Below are 20,355 nucleotides of genomic sequence, written 5' to 3'. Positions count from 1 at the left end.
GGTGGGAGAGAATTATACTAGTTTTCCTGTCTGTGATCCCTTAGCTGCTGTCTTGCCGCCTGTCCTCAGTTTTAGAAAAGACAGAATGACTTCACACAAAGTAACTGCTTATAAGATACGTTATTTTAAAACCAACTTTAGTTTTTTCCAGTATTTGAGTTTTTCATTTACTTCCTTTAAATTTTTGTACTAGAACCTTAAGTATAAACACGTCTCTCAGAAATATTTTCAATCACAGCTTTTCCTCTGTTTTATATCTCTTTAAAGTTTTACATCTTTAAAGTGGATTCTCAGGTATTCACAGCTGAAGGTCCCTTATATAGATAAATGGAAGTTGCCCTGGCATTCAAGGGATATAAGATGTAATGTGATGGTTCATTGTATGTGTCAGCTTGGCTGGGCCATGGTGCCCAGATATTTGGTCAAACATTATTCTGAATGTTTCTGCGAAACTGTGTTTTAGATGAGATTTACATTCAAAATGGTGGACTTTGTGTGGGACTCCATAATGTGGGTAGGTCTCATACAATCAGTTGAAGGCTTAAGACTGGCCTCTGTAGAGCGAGAATGAATTCTGCCAGCCAGTTGCCTTCAAGGTCAAACTGCAGCTCCTCTGAGTCTCTGAGTCTGCTGCTCTGCCATTAGATTTTGGCTTTGCCAGTCTCCGGAATTCTCATTGCAGTGGTTTCTCCTGTCGTGGCTTGTGGGCTCTAGAGCGCAGGCTCAGTAGTTGTGCTATACTCCCAGCAAGTGGGATCTTCCCAGACCAAGGGTTGAACCCATGTTCCCTGCATTGGTTGGGGGATTCTTTTCTTTTTAAATTTATTTTTAATTGAAGGATAATTGCTTTACAATGTTGTGTTGGTTTCTGCTGTACAACACCACCAATCAGTCATAATTATATATATGGTGTGCTGTGCTTAGTTGCTCAGTCGTGTTCGACTCTTTGTGCCTCCATGGACTGTAGCCCACCAAGCTCCTCTGTCTATGGGGATTCTTCAGGCAGGAATACTGGAGTGGGTTGCATGACCTCCTCCAGGGGATCTTCCCCACCCAGGGATCGAATCGAGGTCTCCCGCATTGCAGGCAGATTCTTAACAGCTAAGCTGCCAAGGAAGACCAATTAAATATAAATACACACACATACATATATGAGTGTATATGTATATATACAGGGGTATATATATATCCCCTTTCTCTTGAGCCTCCTCCCACCCCACCTCCCATCCCACCCCTCTAGGTCGTCACAGAACACCAAGCTGGGCTCCCTGTGTTATACAGCAGCTTCCCACTAGTTATCTGTTTTACACATGGTAGTGTATATATGTCAACGCTACTTTTGCAATTCATCCCACCCTCTCCTTCTCCTACTGTGTCCACAAGTCCATTTTCTACATCTGCATCTCCATTCCTTTCCTGCAAATAGATTCATCAATACCATGTTTCTAGATCCCACATATATGCATTAATATATGATATTTGTTTTTCTCTCCATATAACAGCTCTAGGTTAATTCACTTCAATACAACTGACTCAAATTTGTTCCTTTTTATGGCTCAGCAACATTCCACTTTGTATATGTATCACAATTTCTTTACACATTCATCTGTTGATGGTCATCTAGGTTGCTTCCATGTCGACTATTGTAAATAGTGCTACAGTAAATATTGGGGTACATGTTTCTTTTTGAATTGTGGTTTTCTCAGAGTGTATGTCTAGTAGTGGGATTGCTGGTCACATGGTAGTTTTATTCCTAGTGTTTTTAAGGAATCTCTATACTGTTCTCTGGGTTTCCCAAGTGGTGCTAATGGTAAAGAGTCTGCCTTATGATGCAGGAGATGTAAAGAGGCGAGGGTTTGATCTCTGGATCAGGAAGATCCCCTGGAGGGAGAGCATGGCAACCCACTCTAATATTCTTGCCTGGAGAATCTCTTGGACAGAGGAGCCTAGTGGGCTACAGTCCATAGTGTTGCAAAGAGTCAGACATGATTGAAGTGACTTAGCATACTGTTCTCTGTAGTGACTGTACCAATTTACTTTCCTACCAACAGGGTAAGAGGGTTCCCTTTTCTCTACATCCTCTCCAGCATTTATTGCTTGTAGGTTTCTTTTGATGATGGTCATTCTGATTGGTGTGAGGTGATACCTCATTGTTGTTTTGATTTGCATTTCTCTAATAATGAGCAATGTTGAGCATCTTTCCATGTGTTATTGGTCATCTCTACGTCTTCTTTGGAGAAATGCCTGTTTCAGTCTTCTGGCAGGCAGATTCTTAACCACTGGAACACCAGGGAAGCCCTGATGCAAATTTCTGCTGCTGGTCCTCTATTTTTTTTTTTGGCTTACCACAGGCTTGCCAGATCTTAGTTCCCTAACCCAGAGTTGAAACCAGGCCCAAGAATGTGAGAGTGCTGAGTTCTAACCACTGGACCATCAGGGGATTGGTCTGAGGACCAAATCCCTGGTCCTCTGGTTTAAGTCAAACATTCTCCTTTGAGATGACTTAGGTGCCTCTCACAGTGACCATAGATTATCTTGAAAGGAACTGTACTGTCACTCTCAACTATGTGGTGCTGGCTTGGTGTCTGTTTTCTTCTGTAGCTGTGACACTGGAATTATTTCACATGCAGCTTTTCCATGTAGGGACAGCTGTCTTCCACATTTGATCTCACTTCCAAACCTGTCCCTCCCCTTGGTCTTAGAGAATCCCCTGCAGGCCTCTGGTTTGCCTGATACTGCTTTACGCATTCAAGGTGTTAGTCTCTGTGTCTCCCTCTTACAGAAAACTTAGCTTTTTAGAAAAGTCTGATTGAGGTTATTTTCTAGAAGCAAAGTCTTTATGGCAAATGAAACTAAAGATTTTCTCCCTGCCTAGAGTGGAGAAGGCAAAAATCCTTCAGCTGAGACAGCAAATTAATAAATCAATGGATTATCCTCTTATGTGTCTTCGCACAATGTTATGTTCCCTCATCATTTGTTCCTATGCTTCTGTATAGATCCTGCTTGTCATTATTTTTCATTATTTCTTCCTTAGGATCCTAATTCTTCCCTGATGAAATATATGCTTTTGCTAAGCATGAAAATTGACAACTCTGACAGTTTGAATATATGATACTTCAGATCTTATCTATTCCCCATTTTGTGTTGGATGCTTAACACTTCTAATTGTCACTTCTGATTTCTTCATTGAGCTCCTCTTTCTGTGTGTGGGATTGTGTTTTCAACTCCTAACTTTGATCTTTACCCTTGGTGGTTTGTTTCAGTGATAATGATTATGGAGACATTTGAGAAGTTATTTTTTTATACAGTTATTTTTACCATACAGTCAGTCTGGTTCTATTTAGGCCTTATTCCTGGGTTGACTCTACTAGGAATTTCAGCCGCACAGGGCTATCCTAATAGTGGGGGCTTCAGGGATATAAGCTTGATCAGTTTTTACTGGAATAAGTTGGAAACGTCTCAATTCAAGGGGTAACTGGAGCAAGGGGTGTCCAGAAGCAGAAGAGTATCAAGCATCAGGTCCAAGGAGCAAGTTCTAAGCTCTAAGCAGTAACTGAAGTGAAGTGAAGTCACTCAGTCATGTCCGACTCTTTGCAACCCCATGGACTGTAGCCTACCACGCTCCTCCGTCCATGGGATTTTCCAGGCAAGAGTAACTGGAGTGGGTTGCCATTTTCTTCCCCAGAGGATCTTCCCAACCCAGGGACTGATGTAAGGATTCAAGAGCCAAACTGACTGAGACATTTTGCTCTCTGGCTCCTGGGACACCTCTTTTCTCTGGTTCAGATAATTTCTTTGCTGCCTTCTCTTCCTTTACCTGTCTCTTAAGTGTAGGTGTTACCCAGGGCTATGTACTTGGATCTCTTCTCATACTATTTACTTCTTCTGAGTGATTTAATCCCAAGAATATCAGAAGCAGGGATTACAGCAGTGAATACGTCAGACCAGTCCTCATGCTCATTAAGATTTATTCTTGGAAGTTACAGTCAGAAAAAGTAAGTAGTGAAGCAGGGTAATTTCAGATAACTGTAAATACGAGGAAGAATATAAAGCAGGATGATGTAAGTAACAGAGAATAGATTCTAGAGAGCAGAGGGACTCTTCCTACAAAATGTGGGGTGAGATTGCTCTAAAAAAACAAATGAGAAATAGTTGGTGTGAAGTCCCCAGACAGTTGGAAGTGCTAGTGTAAAAGAAAGTTGGCATAGTCAAGAAACAGAAAGAAGGCCAATGTGCCTGGAGTGCTTTTAAAAAAGCAGAGAATGGGAGGAGATGAGATTGGAAGGAAAGAATTTTGATTTTGTTCTGAATATGAGGGAAAGCCCTTGGAGGATTTTTAGCGGAAGAGCAACAAAATAAAATTTACATTTACAAATTTTTTTTTTTTATCTTTTCAAAAATTGAAGTACAGTTAATATACTATGTTGTGTTAGTTTCAAGGATACAGAACAGTGATTCAGTTATTTACGTATATATATATATATATATATATATAGAGAGAGAGAGAGAGAGAGAGAGAGAGAGATTGAAGCCTTACAAATAGCTGTGAAAAGAAGAGAGGCGAAAAGCAAAGGAGAAAAGGAAAGATATAAGCATCTGAATGCAGAGTTCCAAAGAACAGCAAGGAGAGATAAGAAAGACTTCCTCAGTGATCAATGCAAAGAAATAGAGGAAAACAACAGAATAGGAAAAACAAGAGACCTCTTCAAGAAAATTAGAGATTCCAAGGGAACATTTCATGCAAAGATGGGCTCGATAAAGGACAGAAATGGTATGGTCCTAACAGAAGCAGAAGATATTAAGAAGAGGTGGCAAGAATACACAGAAGAACTGTACAAAAAAGATCTTCACGACCAAGATAGTCACGATAACGTGATCACTGACCTAGAGCCAGACATCTTGGAATGTGAAGTCAAGTGGTCCTTAGAAAGCATCACTACTAACAAAGCTAGTGGAGGTGATGGAATTCCAGTTGAGCTATTTCAAGCCTTGAAAGATGATGCTGTGAAAGTGCTGCACTCAATATGCCAGCAGATTTGGAAAACTCAGCGCTGGCCACAGGACTGGAAGAGGTCAGTCTTCATTCCAATCCCAAAGAAAGGCAATGCCAAAGAATGCTCAAACTACTGCACAATTGCACTCATCTCACACGCTAGTAAAGTCATGCTCAAAATTCTCCAAGCCAGGCTTCAGCAGTATGTGAACCGTGAACTCCCAGATGTTCAAGCAGGTTTTAGAAAAGTCAGAGGCACCAGAGATCAAATTGCCAACATCCGCTGGATCATGGAGAAAGCAAGAGAGTTTCAGAAAAACATCTATTTCTGCTTCATTGACTATGCCAAAGCCTTTGACTGTGTCGATCACAATAAACTGTGGAACATTCTGAAAGAGATGGGAATACCAGATCACCTGACCTGCCTCTTGAGAAATCTGTATGCAGGTCAGGAAGCAACAGTCAGAACTGGACATGGAACAACAGACTGGTTCCAAATAGGAAAAGGTGTACGTCAAGGTTGTATATTGTCACCTTGCTTATTTAACTTATATGCAGAGTACATCATGAGGAACGCTGGGCTGGAAGAAGCACAAGCTGGAATCAAGATTGCTGGGAGAAATATCAATAACCTCAGATATGCAGATGACACTAACCTTATGGCAGAAAGTGAAGAGGAACTCAAAAGCCTCTTGATGAAAGTGAAAGAGGAGAGTGAAAAGGTTGGCTTGAAGCTCAACATTCAGAAAACTAAGATCATGGCATCTGGTCCCATCACTTCATGGGAAATGGATGGAAAAACAGTGGAAACAGTGTCAGACTTTATTTTTTGGGGCTCCAAAATCACTGCAGATGCTGATTGCAGCCATGAAATTAGAAGACGCTTGCTCCTTGGAAGGAAAGTTATGACCAACCTTGATAGCATGTTAAAAAGCAGAGACATTACTTTGCCAACCAAGGTCCGTCTAGTCAAGGCAATGGTTTTTCCCGTGGTCATGTATGGATGTGAGAGTTGGACTGTGAAGAAAGTTGATCGCCGAAGAATCGATGCTTTTGAACTTGGTGTTGGAGAAGACTCTTGAGAGTCCCTTATACTGCAAGGAGATCCAACCAGTCCATTCTAAAGGAGATCAATCCTGAATGTTCATTGGCGGGACTGATGCTAAAGCTGAAACTGCAATACTTTGGCCACCTCATGCGACGAGTTGACTCACTGGAAAAGACTCTGATGCTGGGAAAGGTTGGGGGCGGGAGGAGAAGGGGACGACAGAGAATGAGATGGCTGGATGGCATCACCGACTCTGTGGACATGAGTTTGAGTGAACTCCGGGAGTTGGTGATGGACAGGGAGGCCTGGCGTGCTGTGATTCATGGGTCGCGGAGAGTCGGACAGGACTGAGCGACTGAACTGAACTGAACTGAACTGAGTGTTCTATTGTTTGAAGTGAACTGAAGTGAAAGTCACTCAGTCCCTCAGTCCATGGAATTCTCCAGGCCAGAATACTGGAGTGGGTAGCCTTTTCCTTCTCCAGGGGATCTTCCCAACCCAGGGATTGAACCCAGGTCTCCTGCATTGCCAGTGGATTCTTTACCAGCTGAGCCACAAGGGAAGCCCATTCTATTGTTTAAATATACCGTATTTTTTTTATCCATCCATCTGCTGATGCATACTTAGGTTGCTTCCATGTCTTGGCTATTGTAAACTGTACTGCAATGAATGCTGGAGTGTATGTATCTTTCCAAATTGGAGGTTTATCTGTATGTATGCCCAAATGTGGGACTGCAGGATCATGCAGTAGCTCTAATTTTTTAAGGAGTCTCCATATTGTTCTCCACACTGTCTGTCTGCACCAATCTACATTCCCACAACAATGTAGGAGGATTCCTTTTTCTCATTTTAAATATTTTTATGTCCAACATATTACAGACAACTGTATAAAACCAATATGTACATTAATGAATTATTAAAAGTTGAACATCCTAGTTACTCCCACTGAGGTTAAGACATAGAGTTTTGAATGCTACCTCAGCTGCCTTATATGTGCTGTATCTTAATCACAAACCCCTTTCTACCCCTCTAGACATTACAACCATCATTAATTTTTACTGTGACCAATTCTTTATTTTTTTAATTATAATTTTATCTCCATGTGTGCATCCCTAAACATTGTTGTTTAGTTCTTCCAAGTCTTTTTAAAATCTGTTTCTCTGTATCTTTTCCCACATATTTTTTGTTGAGGAAATTGAGATATTTGACCTTTATAGTTTCTTACAGTCTTGATTTTGTAGATTATATCCTCATAGTATATGTTAACATGTTCCTTGATCTTCTGTATTTTTAATTCATTGAATCTAGAATTTTATACAGATTCCATAGGTACATAATGTCTGGTTTTCTCTTTCATGAAGCAGACATTGAAACAATGCCTAAATCCACTAACATTTTAAGGATTATAAAACTGTGATCTCTAAATCCTTTTTCACACCAGGAATAATCCTAATTCTCAAGATTACTGGGGATGACATAATATCACATAAATATTTATTTCATATACAGACATAATAATCTCAGAACAACAACACCAACACTACCACCACTCATGTTGCTGAAAAAAATTAAATTTTGTGTATTCTCTGCTCATGTTCCCACATTTGATAAACAGGTACATGGCGTAGTAGTACATAATGATTTTCGGGATTAACATTGTAAATGCATATAACTGTTACGTATGATATACTCTCTTGTATTCCTCCTCTAATCTTAGTTCTACATATAAGAAAATATTTGATGTTAATCAATAGTTCTTTCTTTCTTTATTTCTGGCTGTGCTGGACCTTTACTGCTGCCTTTGGGCTTTCTCTAGTTGTGGTCAGGGGGATTACTCTCCTCTGTGGTGCATGGTCTTATTGCAGTGGCTTCTCTTGCTGTGGAACACGGGTTCCAGGGCTTGTGGGCTCCAGCAGTTACAGCATAGCACCCAGTAGTTGTGGCACATGGGTTTAGTTGCTCCAAGGCATGTGGGATCTTCCCATATCAGGGATCGAACACCTGTCCCCCTGCATTGGCAGGCAGACTTCCATCCACTTTACCACCAGGGAAGTCCAATCAACAGCTCTTACATCAATATTTTTCTAGTCATTATGATATCTGAAGCTCATTCCCTAGTAGATTTGACAGGGAAGGCTCAATGTTCTCAACAATATTCTGTGAGTTCTTGCATGTCGAAAGCAGCTTACTTGCAGCATGTAATTTTGAAAATCAGTTTGGCTGTATATAAACCTTGGTCATATTTTCTTTCCTTGAGTACCTTAAATATGCTATTTCATTTTCTTTTGGAATAAAACATTACTGCTGAAAAGTCTAATGACAATTTGAATTTCTTCCCTATTTTAGTGACTTTGCCCTTTGTCTAAATGCCAAAAAATTATTTTTTCTCCCATTTCTTCAAAGTCCAATAATTTTGTTCATATATTCCCCCCCCCCCGCAGTATTATTGAGATATAGTTGACATATAACACTGTCAGAGGTTAAAGCGTCTGCCTCCAATGCGGGAGACCTGGGTTCGATCCTTGGGTCGGGAAGATCCCCTGGAGAAGGAAACGGTAACCCACTCCAGTATTCTTGCCTGGAGAATCCCATGGACGGAGAAGCCTGGTTAGGCTACAGTCCACGGGGTCGCAAAGAGTCGGATACGACTGAGCGACGGAACCGAACCGAACCGAACCGAAGTTTAAGGTATATATGGTATTGATTTGATACATTTATGTATTACGAAATGATTACCACTATACCATTCAGCTAATACCTCCGTTATTCACACAATTACCATTTTCTGTGTGTGATGAGAACATTTAGGATTTATCCTCCTGGTAACTTTCAAATATGTTATGCATGCTAAGTTGCTTCAGTCGTGTCTGACTCTTTGTGACCCTATAGACTGTAGCCTGCCAGTCTCCTCTGTCTATGGGATTCTCGAGGCAAGAAAACTGGAGTGGGTTGCCATGCCCTCCTCCAGGGGATCTTCCCAACCCAGGGATCAAACCAGTGTCTCTTAGGTCTCCTGCACTGGCAGGCAGGTTCTTTCCCACTAGCGCCACCTAGGAAGCCCAAGTATGTTTTATTTATTATTACTAAGGCAATGGCAAGCCACTCCAGTACTCCTGCCTAGAAAATCCCATGGATGGAGGAGCCTGGTAGGCTGCAGTCCGTGGGGTCGCTAAGGGTCGGACACGACTGAGCGACTTCACTTTCACTTTTCACTTTCACACATTGGAGAAGGAAATGGCAACCCACTCCAGTGTTCTTGCCTGGAGAATCCCAGGGAAGGGGGAGCCTGGTGGGCTTCCGTCTATGGGGTCAGACAGAGTCGGACACGACTGAAGTGACTTAGCAGCAGCAGCAGCACAGTCACCATGCTTCACATTAGGACCCAAGAACTTATTCACTTTTTAATTGGAAACATCCTATTTGATCAACATTTTTCCTTTCCCCCAACCTCAGCTCCTTGTAACCATCATTTTATTCCACATTAAAGAGATAGCATAAAGTATTGCTCTATGTCTGACTTATTTCACTTAACATAATGCCCTCAAAGTCCATCCATGTTGTCACAAATGACAGGATTGCCTTTTTATAATGACCGAATGATATTCCAATGCATATATGTACAACATTTTCTTCATCTGTTGATGGACACTTAGAGCACTTGTGTTGTTTTCATATCTTGGCCACATAATTACTATGGATAATGTTCTGCAATGAACATGAGAGTGCAGATATCTCTTTGAGATCATGTTTTCATTACCTTAGGATATATACCCAGAAGTATATAGCTAATGGTGGTTCGTATGGTAGTTCTATTTTAAATTTTTTGAGGAGTTTCCATAGAGGCTGCACCAACTTTCTATTCCTGCCGATAGAACACAAGGATTCCCTTTTCTCCATATCCTCATCAACACTTATAACTTGTCTTTTTAAAAATAGTCATTCTAGAATATGTGAAGTAATATCTCACTGTGGCTTTGATTTACCTTTTCCTGATGGTAGTGGTATTGAACACCTTTTCATGTATCTGTTGACCATTTGTATGTCTTCTTTGGGAAAACGTCTATTTAGTTCCTCTGTTCATTTTTCAAATGGATTTTTTTTCCTGTTGCGTTGTTTGAGTTTTTTATATATTTTGGATATTAACCCCTTATCAGATATGTGATTTGAATATTTTTCTCCTATTTGGTAGGTTGCCTTTTCATTTTGTTGATGGTTTTCTGTGCTGTGCAGAAGCTTTTTGGTTTGCCATAGTACCACTTGTTTGTCTTTGTTTTTGGTGTGAAATCCAAAAAGTCATGGTCATGACTAAGTCATTTTAATGATATTAATTCTTCCAGTCCATGTGTGCTGGATATCTTTCCATTTCTTTCTTTCATCAATGTCTCATAGTTTTCGGTTTAGAGATCTTTCATCTCTCTGGTTAAATTTATTCCTAAATATTTTATTCTTTTTTAGTGAAAGTGTCCCACTCTTTGTGACCTCATGGACTATAGCCTACCAGGCTCCTTGGTTCGTGGGACTCTCCAAGCAAAAATACTGGAGTGGGTTTCATTCTCTTCTCCAGGGGGTCTTCCCAATCCAGGTTTTGAACCTAGGTCTCCTGCACTGCAGGCAGATTCTTTACCATGGCTATGCAATTGTAAATGAGATTGCTTTCTTCTTTTTCAGATAGTTCATTATTCATATATAGAAATGCAGCTGATTTTAGAATATTGGTTTTAGATCCTGCAACTTTACTGAATTCTTTTATTAATTTGAATAGATCTTTGGTAGAGTATATATAATGTCATATCATCTGCAGCAGATGCAATTTTACTTCTTCCTTTCTGATTTGGTTGCCTTTTATTTCTTTTTCCTATCTAATTGCTCTGGCTAGGACTACCGATATTAAATAGCAATGATGAGGGTGGGCAATTTTTTCTTACTCCTGATCCTAGAGGAAAAGCTTTCAGCTTTCCACTGTTCAGTATAATGTTAGCTCTGTCACATATGGCCTTTATTAGGTTGACATTTGTTCTCTCTACACCCAGTTTGTTAAGAGAATTTTTTTTAATAGTGAACAGATGTTGAGTTTTGTCAAATGCTTTTTATGCATCTATTGAGATAACTATATTATTTTTATCCTTCGTTTTGTTAATATGGTATATCACATTGACTGATTTGTGAATTTTGAAACAGCCCTGCATCCCTAGAGTAATCCCACTGGTTCATGGTGTATGATCCTGTCAAATAGTCCTAAATTTGGTTTGCTAATAATTTGTTGAAATATCTTGCACTCAAGTTTATCAGGGATATTGGCCTGATATTTTTTATAGCATCCTTGTTTGGGTATGGTATTATTTATGTAGGCCTCATAAAATGGGTTTGAGGTATTCTCTCCTCTTCTACTTTTTGGAAGAATTTGAGAAGACTTTGTTAGGTTGTATTTGAGGGGTCCTTTTAGCTGAGTAGTTTTGAGAGATCATATTGTCAAGACTGCTCCACCCGCTTCAGACCTTAATATGGACCCCTGATATTAAAGTGTGCAAAACCCTTCCTTGTTTCAGCTGGTATTCTTAAATTGACACTTTGAATTTTTTAGTGAACACCTGTTGGTGTTTTTTGGATTCTTGGGTCAATCATCTGTCTTTTGCTTCTCTTTACTTTCCTCTGTTATTGATACCATGCATCTTGTGTACCTGTTGATTTTTTATGCTTACTTACTTACATTTTGGGGTTTGAAAAGCTATCTTTAACTTAGTTTTGTTGTAGCTATTGTCTGTGGGCTTTTTATATTGCTACCCTAATTGCTGTATTTGTTTTTATCCTGAGATTTGGGGAAGTCCAAAAGCTATCTTGGTTCTGCTGCCATCTTCCTAGAATCCTCTATGATTTGTATTAAAAAAATTTAAAGCCACACTTATGGCTTCTACTGCCTACAGTCACTGTACTAGTTTCTTAGGGCTGCCAGGCCTCTCTCCTTGACTTTTTCATGACTGTCTTCTTTCCTCCTGTGTCTTCATACCATCTTCTCTCTGTTCATGTCTGTGTCTAAATTTCCTCTTCTTTTAAGAACACCAGTCATAATGAATTCCGCCCATTTTAATAACCTCACTTTAACTTAATTACCTCTTTGAAGATCTTATCTCCAAATATAGTCACATTCTAAGGTACTGGGAATTAGGACCGCAAGAGATGAATTTGGTAGTGGGAGGAGTGAGAAGGTGGGGTGGATGGAGAACACACAATTCAACTTATATCAACCACATATGGTCTGATGCTGCTGCTGCGTCACTTCAGTCGTGTCCGACTCCGTGTGACCCCATAGACAGAAGCCCACCAGGCTCCCCCCTCCCTGGGATTCTCCAGGCAAGAACACTGGAGTGGGTTGCCATTTCCTTCTCCAATGTGTGAAAGTGAAACGTGAAAGTGAAGTCGCTCAGTCGTGTCCGACCCTTAGCGACCCCACGGACTGCAGCCTACCAGGCTCCTCCATCCATGGGATTTTCTATGCAAGAGTACTGGAGTGGCTTGCCATTGCCTTCTCCGACATATGTTCTAATGCCTCCAAAATCTTCTTTTTGTGTCTCTTGCCCAGTACATATCTGACGGTCCCTTTCCCACCATTTATAGTTAACATCGTCCTTAGTTAACATAGTTCTGCTGCTGCTAAGTCGCTTCAGTCATGTCCGACTCTGTGCGACCCCATTGATGGCAACCCACCAGGCTCCCCTGTCCCTGGGATTCTCCAGGCAAGAACACTGGAGTGGGTTGCCATTGCCTTCTCCAATGCGCGCAAGTGAAAAGTGCAAGTGAAGTCGCTCAGTCGTGTCCAACTCTTAGCGACCCCATGGACTGGGGCCCACCAGGCTCCTCCGTCCATGGGATTTTTCCAGGCAAGAGTACTGGAGTGTGGTGCCATTGCCTTCTCTGTACCATAGTTCACTGGATGAATAAGTTACCCGGTAGGCAATTAGATATGTGGTTCCACAACACTTAAAACATACCATGTCTACAATTGTACGTATTTTCTTTTCTTTAAACTTGTTACTCTCTTTGCATTCATTAACTTGGTAAGTGGCACCAATATAGTCATTTAGTTTCCCAGATTGGAAATCAGAGGCTATTATAACCTCTTTAGGGATTCCCAGGTGGTTCAGCGGTAAAGAATCTGCCTGCTAATGCAGAAGACAGGGTTCAATCCCTGGGTGAGGAAGATCCCCTGGAGCAAGAAATGACAACCCCCTCTAGTATTCTTGCTGGAGAAATCCCATAGACTCAGGATCATGGCAGGCTACAGTTATTGGGGTTGAAAAGATTTGGATGAAACTGAGCATGCACATAAGCTCTTTAACATGTCCTCTCTCTAAAAAGAGTCAAGAAATTCTTCTGTTTCTATTTCCTAAACATTTTTCTTATCTATTCCTTTTTTCCTCCACCTGTGATTGCTACTGTCTTGTTTTAGAAACCATCTCTATCTACTAGGATTCCTCCTTCCCTTAAATTAACACTGAATCTATTTATTTAGGAATTGGTAATACACTCACATGATTCCAGATTCAAAAGCTCTAGTGAAATACCTGTACCCACTCATCTCATTCACCCAGTTCACCTCTCTGGAATCTACTAAATGTTATCGGTTTCTAGTGTTTCCTTCCAGAGATATTTTATGTATATGTTATTTTTTTTCATGTGCTGCATGCATATTAAATGGATAAAATACTTTTGTTTGTCCTTTTTACTTAAAAGGTGGGATATACTGCATGTTGTTCTGCAAATTAATTTTTTGTAATTTAATAACAACATAATTCATTCTATGTCAATACATAAATTTTTTTTGTATAGCTTTATTTCATACATGGGTGACTATTGGTCATTCAGGTGTTATAAATAACCTTGTATATGACCTTCTATGCATGTGCAAATATACCCATAGGATAAATTCCTCCAAGTGAAATTGCTGAGGTATGTAGGTTTTTAGTGCTGACAGATGTTGCCAAATTGCCCTTCTTTTTTTGCTGTAGTCCTTTTTACTGATTTCTCTGCTTTGATTTCACCCTCCATGATGCTGCCAGAGGCAATCTCTAAAATAAAACTCTAATCATGTTACTCTACTTCTTAAAACTCATTAGTGATGCTCAATTTCTTATCAGAAAAAACCAAACTCCTTGAATGAAATATACAACCCTCCCTTGTGGGTATTTGCTTATCTGCCAGTCTCACTTTTCCCCATTTCCCCAGGTACACTTTATACTTTGGTTAAACTAGTTCAGGTATCCCATGCAATCTGGGCTTCATGCCTCTGTACAATACCTCTGTTGGAATACCTGCTCATCCTCCAAGATTCAGTTTAGTCGTCACCCACTCAAATGGTGAACATGCCTTGGTTCCTGCTACCACAGTGGGAGGTACATGTGTCTAACATTACCCTTGGTCACTGGATAGGAATTACCTGTTCATATCCATCTCTTCTAGCCTGCCAATTAAGTAGTTATAGAATTGATGTTGCACCAAGAAGATATGAAAGGAATGCAGAATCCAGTCAGGTAATAAGGAGACCTGTTGAATCCAATCAACCAGTGAAGGAAATTAGCTGAGCTCCAGGTGGGGTAAAGTATACAATCCTCCAGTAATTTATTCTCCAAGTGGAGTAAAGTATACCAAATTAAATGGTAAAAAAAAAATCAAGATAAGTTATGATGAATATTGGGTAAACGTGAAATGAGAAAGACACCTAGGGGAAGCATAATGTCAGTAAGTCTAGTCTCCTTTACTGTCTCTCCCCTCTCACTTTATCTCCAGCAATATGACTGTTCCTTAGACTTACCATGTTGGGCTCTCTGCTTGACATTCCCTTCTCTATTTTAGCTGCATGGTGAATGCCAGCTCTTTTCTCAAAACCAGGATCAAAGGTTAACTTCCTTGGAAAACTATCCCTAGAATGGAGGCAAATTTCCTCCCCCCTAACACTTCTGAAGCCTGAACTTCTTTTCTTTCGTTGCTCTATCACACAATACTGTAATTTATTTATTTGCATGGCTCTTGATTTTGCCCAGCAAGACCAAGAGCTTTTTGAGGGCAGAATTATGTATTATTCATCTTTGTATCTTTAGTATTTCCAGAACAATGTTTGGACATAGTTGTTGTTGTTCAGTATCTAAGTCATGTTCGACTCTTTGGGACCCCATGGACTGCAGCATGCCAGGCTTCCCTGTCCTTCCCTATTTTCCGAAGTTTGCTTAAACTCGTGTCCATTGAGTTGGTGATGCCATTCAACTATCTCATCCTCAGTTGCCCTCTTCCCATCCTGCTCTCAATCTTTCCCAACATCAGGGTCTTTTGCAAAGAGTTAGCTCTTTGCATCAGTTGTTTAAAGTATTGGAGCTTCAACTTCAGCATCAGTCCTTTCAGTTAATAGTCAGGGTTGATTTCCTTTAGGATTGACTGGTTTGATCAGTCAATTGATCTCTTTGCAGTCCAAGGGACTCTCAAGAGTCTTCTCCAGTACCACAATTTGAAAACATCATTTCTTCAGTGCTCAGCCTTCTTTATGGTCCAATTCTCATATCTGTATATGAGCTATTGAAAAAACTACAGCTTTGACTATACAAACTTTTGTTAGCAAAGTAATGTAATATGTAATGTAATAAAGTAATATGTAATAATATGTAAAGTAAAAGTAATAATGAGAGGATGTGGAGAGAAAGGAACCCTCTTACACTGTTGGTGGGAATGCAAACTAGTACAGCCACTATGGAGAACAGTGTGGAGATTCCTCAAAAAACTGGAAATAGAACTGCCATATGATCCAGTAATCGCACTCCTGGGCATACACACCGAGGAAACCAGAATTGAAAGAGACATATGTACTCCAATGTTCATTGCAGCACTGTTTATAATAGCCAGGACATGGAAGCAACCTAGATGTCCATCTGCAGATGAATGGATAAGAAAGCTTTGGTACATATACACAATGGAGTATTATTCAGCCATTAAAAAGAATACATTTGAATCAGTTCTAATGAGGTGGATGAAACTGGAGCCTATTATACAGAGTGAAGTAAGCCAGAAAGAAAAACACCAATACAGTATACTAACGCATATATATGGAATTTAGAAAGATGCAAATGATAACCCTGTATACGAGACAGCAAAAGAGACGCAGATGTATAGAACAGTCTTTGGGACTCTGTGGGAGAGGGTGAGGGTGGGATGATTTGGGAGAATGGCATTGAAACACGTATGTTGTCATATGTGAAACGAATCACTAATTCAGGGTCGATGCATGTTATAGGATGCTCGGGGCTGGCATGCGGGGATGACCCAGAGGGAGGATAAAGGGAGGAGGAAGGTGGGAGGGGGGGTTCAGGAGGGGGAACTTATGTAAACCTGGGGCGAATTCATGTCAATGTATGGTAAAACCAACCAATATAATATTGTAAAATAATTTGCCTCCAATAAAAAATAAATTAATTACCAAAAAAAAAAGAAAATACAAAAAAAAATAATAATGTAATAAAGTAATATGCTGTCTAGGTTTGTCATAGCTTTTCTTCCATGACTGCAGTCACTGTCTGCAGTGATTTTGGAGCCCAAGGAAATAAAATCTACCAGTTTCCATTTTATCCCCACCTATTTGCTGTTAAGTGGTGGGACCAGATGTCATGATCTTAGTTTATTGAATGTTGAGTTTTAAGCCAGCTTTTTCATTCCCCTCTTTCACCCTCATCAAGAGACTCTTCAGTTTCTTTTTGCTTTCTGCCATTAATGTGGTATCATCTGAAAACTGAGGTTGTTGCTATTTCTCCCAGCAGTCTTGATTCCAGTTTGTGATTCATCCAGCCTGGCATTTCACATAATGTACTCTGCACATAAGTTAAATAAGCAGCATGACAATATACAGCCTTGACATACTCCTTTCCCAATTTTGAACGAGTCTGTTGTTCCATGCCTGGTTTTAACTGTTGCTTCTTGACCTGCATACAGGTTTCTCAGGAGACAGGTAAGGTGATCAGGTATTCCCATCTCTTTAAGAATTTTCCACAGTTTGCTGTGATCTACTGTCCAAACACAGTGGTTGGATATAGTAGCTGCTCAATAAATGTTTGCTCAGCTGAGTTGACTGTGTGTCTGTTTGTTTTCTGTAGTGTAATCAAGCAGCCTAATTATCCAAACAGACTCTGTCTCTTCCCAGCAGTGTGACCTTAGGAAAGTTCCTGAACTCTTTAGTGTCTCAATTTCTTCGTCTCTAAAATGGAGATATTAGTATCTGCCTCATAGGATTGTGGTGAGAATTAAATAACCCAATGGCTTCCCCTGGTGGCTCAGCAGAAAACTACCCGCCTGCAATGCAGGAGATGCGGGTTCGATCCCTGACTGGGGAAGATCCCTTGGAGGAGAGCATGGCAACCCACTCCAGTATTCTTGCCTGGAGAATACCATGGACAGAGGAGCCTGGTGGGCTACGGCGCATAGTGTTGCAAAGAGTCGGACACAACTGAAGTGACTGAGTATGCATGCACCCATGGTTAGCAATGTGTTCAGCAATTGTACATACACTTTTAAGCATACAGCTGGTTGCAGAAAACAATTTCTTTGATCAGTTTTGTTAAAAGCAGTGCCCAGATTTCAAAAGTCACTCCTCAGGTCTTTGGTACTTGGTACTATTTCCAACTCCAGATTCTTGGCTCCAGACTCTTTAGATGCTTCCCTTGATCCCAATCTGGTGTGGATCCTTGGCAACATTCCTGAAAATATCATTAGACATTTGACACACAACCACTTAGAAATGGAAGCAGTGTAGATCAGGATCCAGGAGGATTTATTAAGAACTAGTGATGGCAAATTAATCTTAATCCCACTTTTTAAGCTTCCCTTGTAGCTCAGCTGGTAAAGAATCTGTCCACAATGTGGGAGACCTGGGTTTGATCCCTGGGTTGAAAAGATCCCCTGGAGAAGGGAAAGGCTACCCACTCCAGTATTCTGGCCTAGAGAATTCCATGGACCCCGTAGTCCATGAGGTCACAAAGAGTCAGACATGACTGCTCAACTTTCACTTTCTACTTTTTAAGGAGGATCATTAGACTCATACCTCAGGGACTGATAGATTCCAAATAAGATTTGAGGTGATTAGGTAAACACAGATAGAAAATAAAACTAAAACAAAATATCAGAGGGAAAGAAAAATTAGGATGCAATACTCAAAGCAAATGCAGGGAGGTGTTAATATACAATGTATTAGTTTACAATGGTTACCATAACAAAGTACCACAGACTAGGTGGTTTAAGCAACACAAATGTATTTCCTCACAATTTCGGAGGCTAGAAATCTGAGATCAAGTGTTGGCAGGATTGGTGTCTTCTGAGGTTTCTCCTTGGCTTGTAGCTGGTTGTCTTCACACATTTTCCCCCTCTATGTGTCAGTGTGTTAATCTCCTCTTCTTTCAAGAATAGCAGGAATATTGGATTAAAGCCCACCCTCATGGCCTCATTTTAAGTTAATTACCTCTTAAAAGATCCTATCTCAAGTACATTAGTATTCAAAGGTACTGTGGGTTACCTTCATTGTAGGAATTTTTGGGAGACACAATTCAGCTCATAACACACAATGATCTATAGCATAAGGTATTGTCCAATTTCAAGAAGAGTCATCTATTTCATTCTGTATTCCCTAAAAACAAAAATAAATATAAAGCTGGGTGGATAAGATCACTTATAACCTTCACCCTATCACCATTAATCTGAGCTAAGACCTAAATGATGACACTCTATCAGCCACAAGAAGATATAGGAGCGGGTAATTCCAGATAGAAGGACCAAAGGTCCAGAGATGAAAACAACTGGTGTATAATGAAGGAGAGATGGGCCAGGTGATGTAAGTCCATTTAGAGTTTGGTAAGAGGCTTAGATTTTAGTCTTGTTGCCATGGGAGGGCTCTGGGGAGTTTTAAGCTGGGGGCAACATGATGTGATAAATGTTTTTATTTTATTTTTGGCTGTGCTGAGTCTTTGTTGCTGCTAGAGGGTTTTCTCTAGTTGTGGTGAGACAGGGTCACTTTTTGTTGTAGTGTGCAGGTTTCTCATTATGTTGGCTTTTCTTGTTGCAGAACACAGGCTTCAGTATGTGGGGCTGCAGTAGTTGTAGCTTATATGTTCCAGAACATGGGCTCAATAGTTGTGACATACAGGCTTGGTCACCTCGAGGTATGTGGAAACTTCTCCGATCAAGGACTGAACATATGTCCCCTGAATTGCAAGGTAAATTCTTATCTACTGCGCCATGAGGCAAGTCCAGTGTTTTTCATTTTTGCTTAAATATTCATGTACTTATTTGGCTGTTCCAGTTCTTAGTTGTGGCACTCTGATTTTTTTTTTTTTTCCAGTTGTGGTATGTGGGATCTAGTTCCCTGACCAGGGATCGAACCCAGGTCCCCTGCAATGGAATGAGAAGTCTTAGCCACTGGACCATTGGGGAAGTCCTGCTGTGATAAATATTTTAAAAACAACTTTGGGCTACTTACTATACATAGAATGGGTATATGATTAAGTGGGCAAGAATGACATTAGCAGCGGTACCACTTGGAGGGCTGCTCTGCAAAGAAATACAGAGCTTCCTCCAGAGTACAAACCAATGTGTCCCCTCTTTCATCAAGAAAGTTTTGGCTATGAAAAAATTGTTAGTTGATCTAAATGTTAATATCATGCTTAGCGAATTAGTTGCATTTCATTTTAGCACGAAGTTCTTGTGTTGTCATGGACTAGAAACAGGCAGTTCTTTTCTGTGGGTGTCATTTGAATAAACACCTCTGAGACTATTGCAGAGGTCCAGGTGACAGGTGACAGTGGTTGGGACGGGGATGACAATGGTAGAAATAGTAAGAAGTGGGCATATTAGGGTTCTGCCATGGTGGCAGAAATTGATGGGACATGTTCACAAATTCACTGGAATAGGAAAAAAAGAAATTAAAGATAGCTCTCAGATTTGGAACTTGAATAAGACTGTGAATGGTGGTGTTCTTTACTGAGTTAGAAAAGAGTGGGAGAGAAGGAGGTTTGAGGGGACAGAAATCAAATGTTCTGTTTTGGATATGTCATATTTGAGAAGCCTATTAGACATTTCAGGGGAGATGTTGGGCAAGCACTTTTGAATTTCAGAGAGAGGTCAGGGATTCATATTTTTTAAATTATTCTTTTGAAAAGACATTTTTTTCCCCACATACAGTAAGTCCCCTACATACGAACCTTCAAGTTTGCAAAATTTCAAAGTTGCAAATGGGCCCCTGCATACCAGCTCTTGTACTGAACTACTGTACTTTTCAAGGTACTGTACTGTACTG

General features: G+C 40.3%; 1 protein-coding gene across 1 annotated transcript in view; it reads left to right on the top strand.

Moving 5' to 3' along the window:
* LOC129560798 (WD repeat-containing protein 43-like) overlaps nt 1-20,355 on the top strand; it is a 153,885-nt gene that overhangs the window by 22,127 nt on the left and 111,403 nt on the right. The window contains exon 2 of the mRNA XM_088840479.1: nt 19,126-19,222. Coding sequence (XP_088696605.1) covers nt 19,126-19,222 — 97 coding nt within the window. The remainder of the gene's footprint in view (nt 1-19,125; nt 19,223-20,355) is intronic.

Source organism: Moschus berezovskii, chromosome 10, assembly GCF_049115385.1.
Source record: "Moschus berezovskii isolate FMDL1 chromosome 10, NW_MosBer_1.0, whole genome shotgun sequence".
Classification (NCBI taxonomy): Eukaryota; Metazoa; Chordata; class Mammalia; order Artiodactyla; family Moschidae; genus Moschus; species Moschus berezovskii.
The sequence above is the reverse complement of the archived record's forward strand: the minus strand, read 5'-3'. Positions and strand labels throughout refer to the sequence as shown.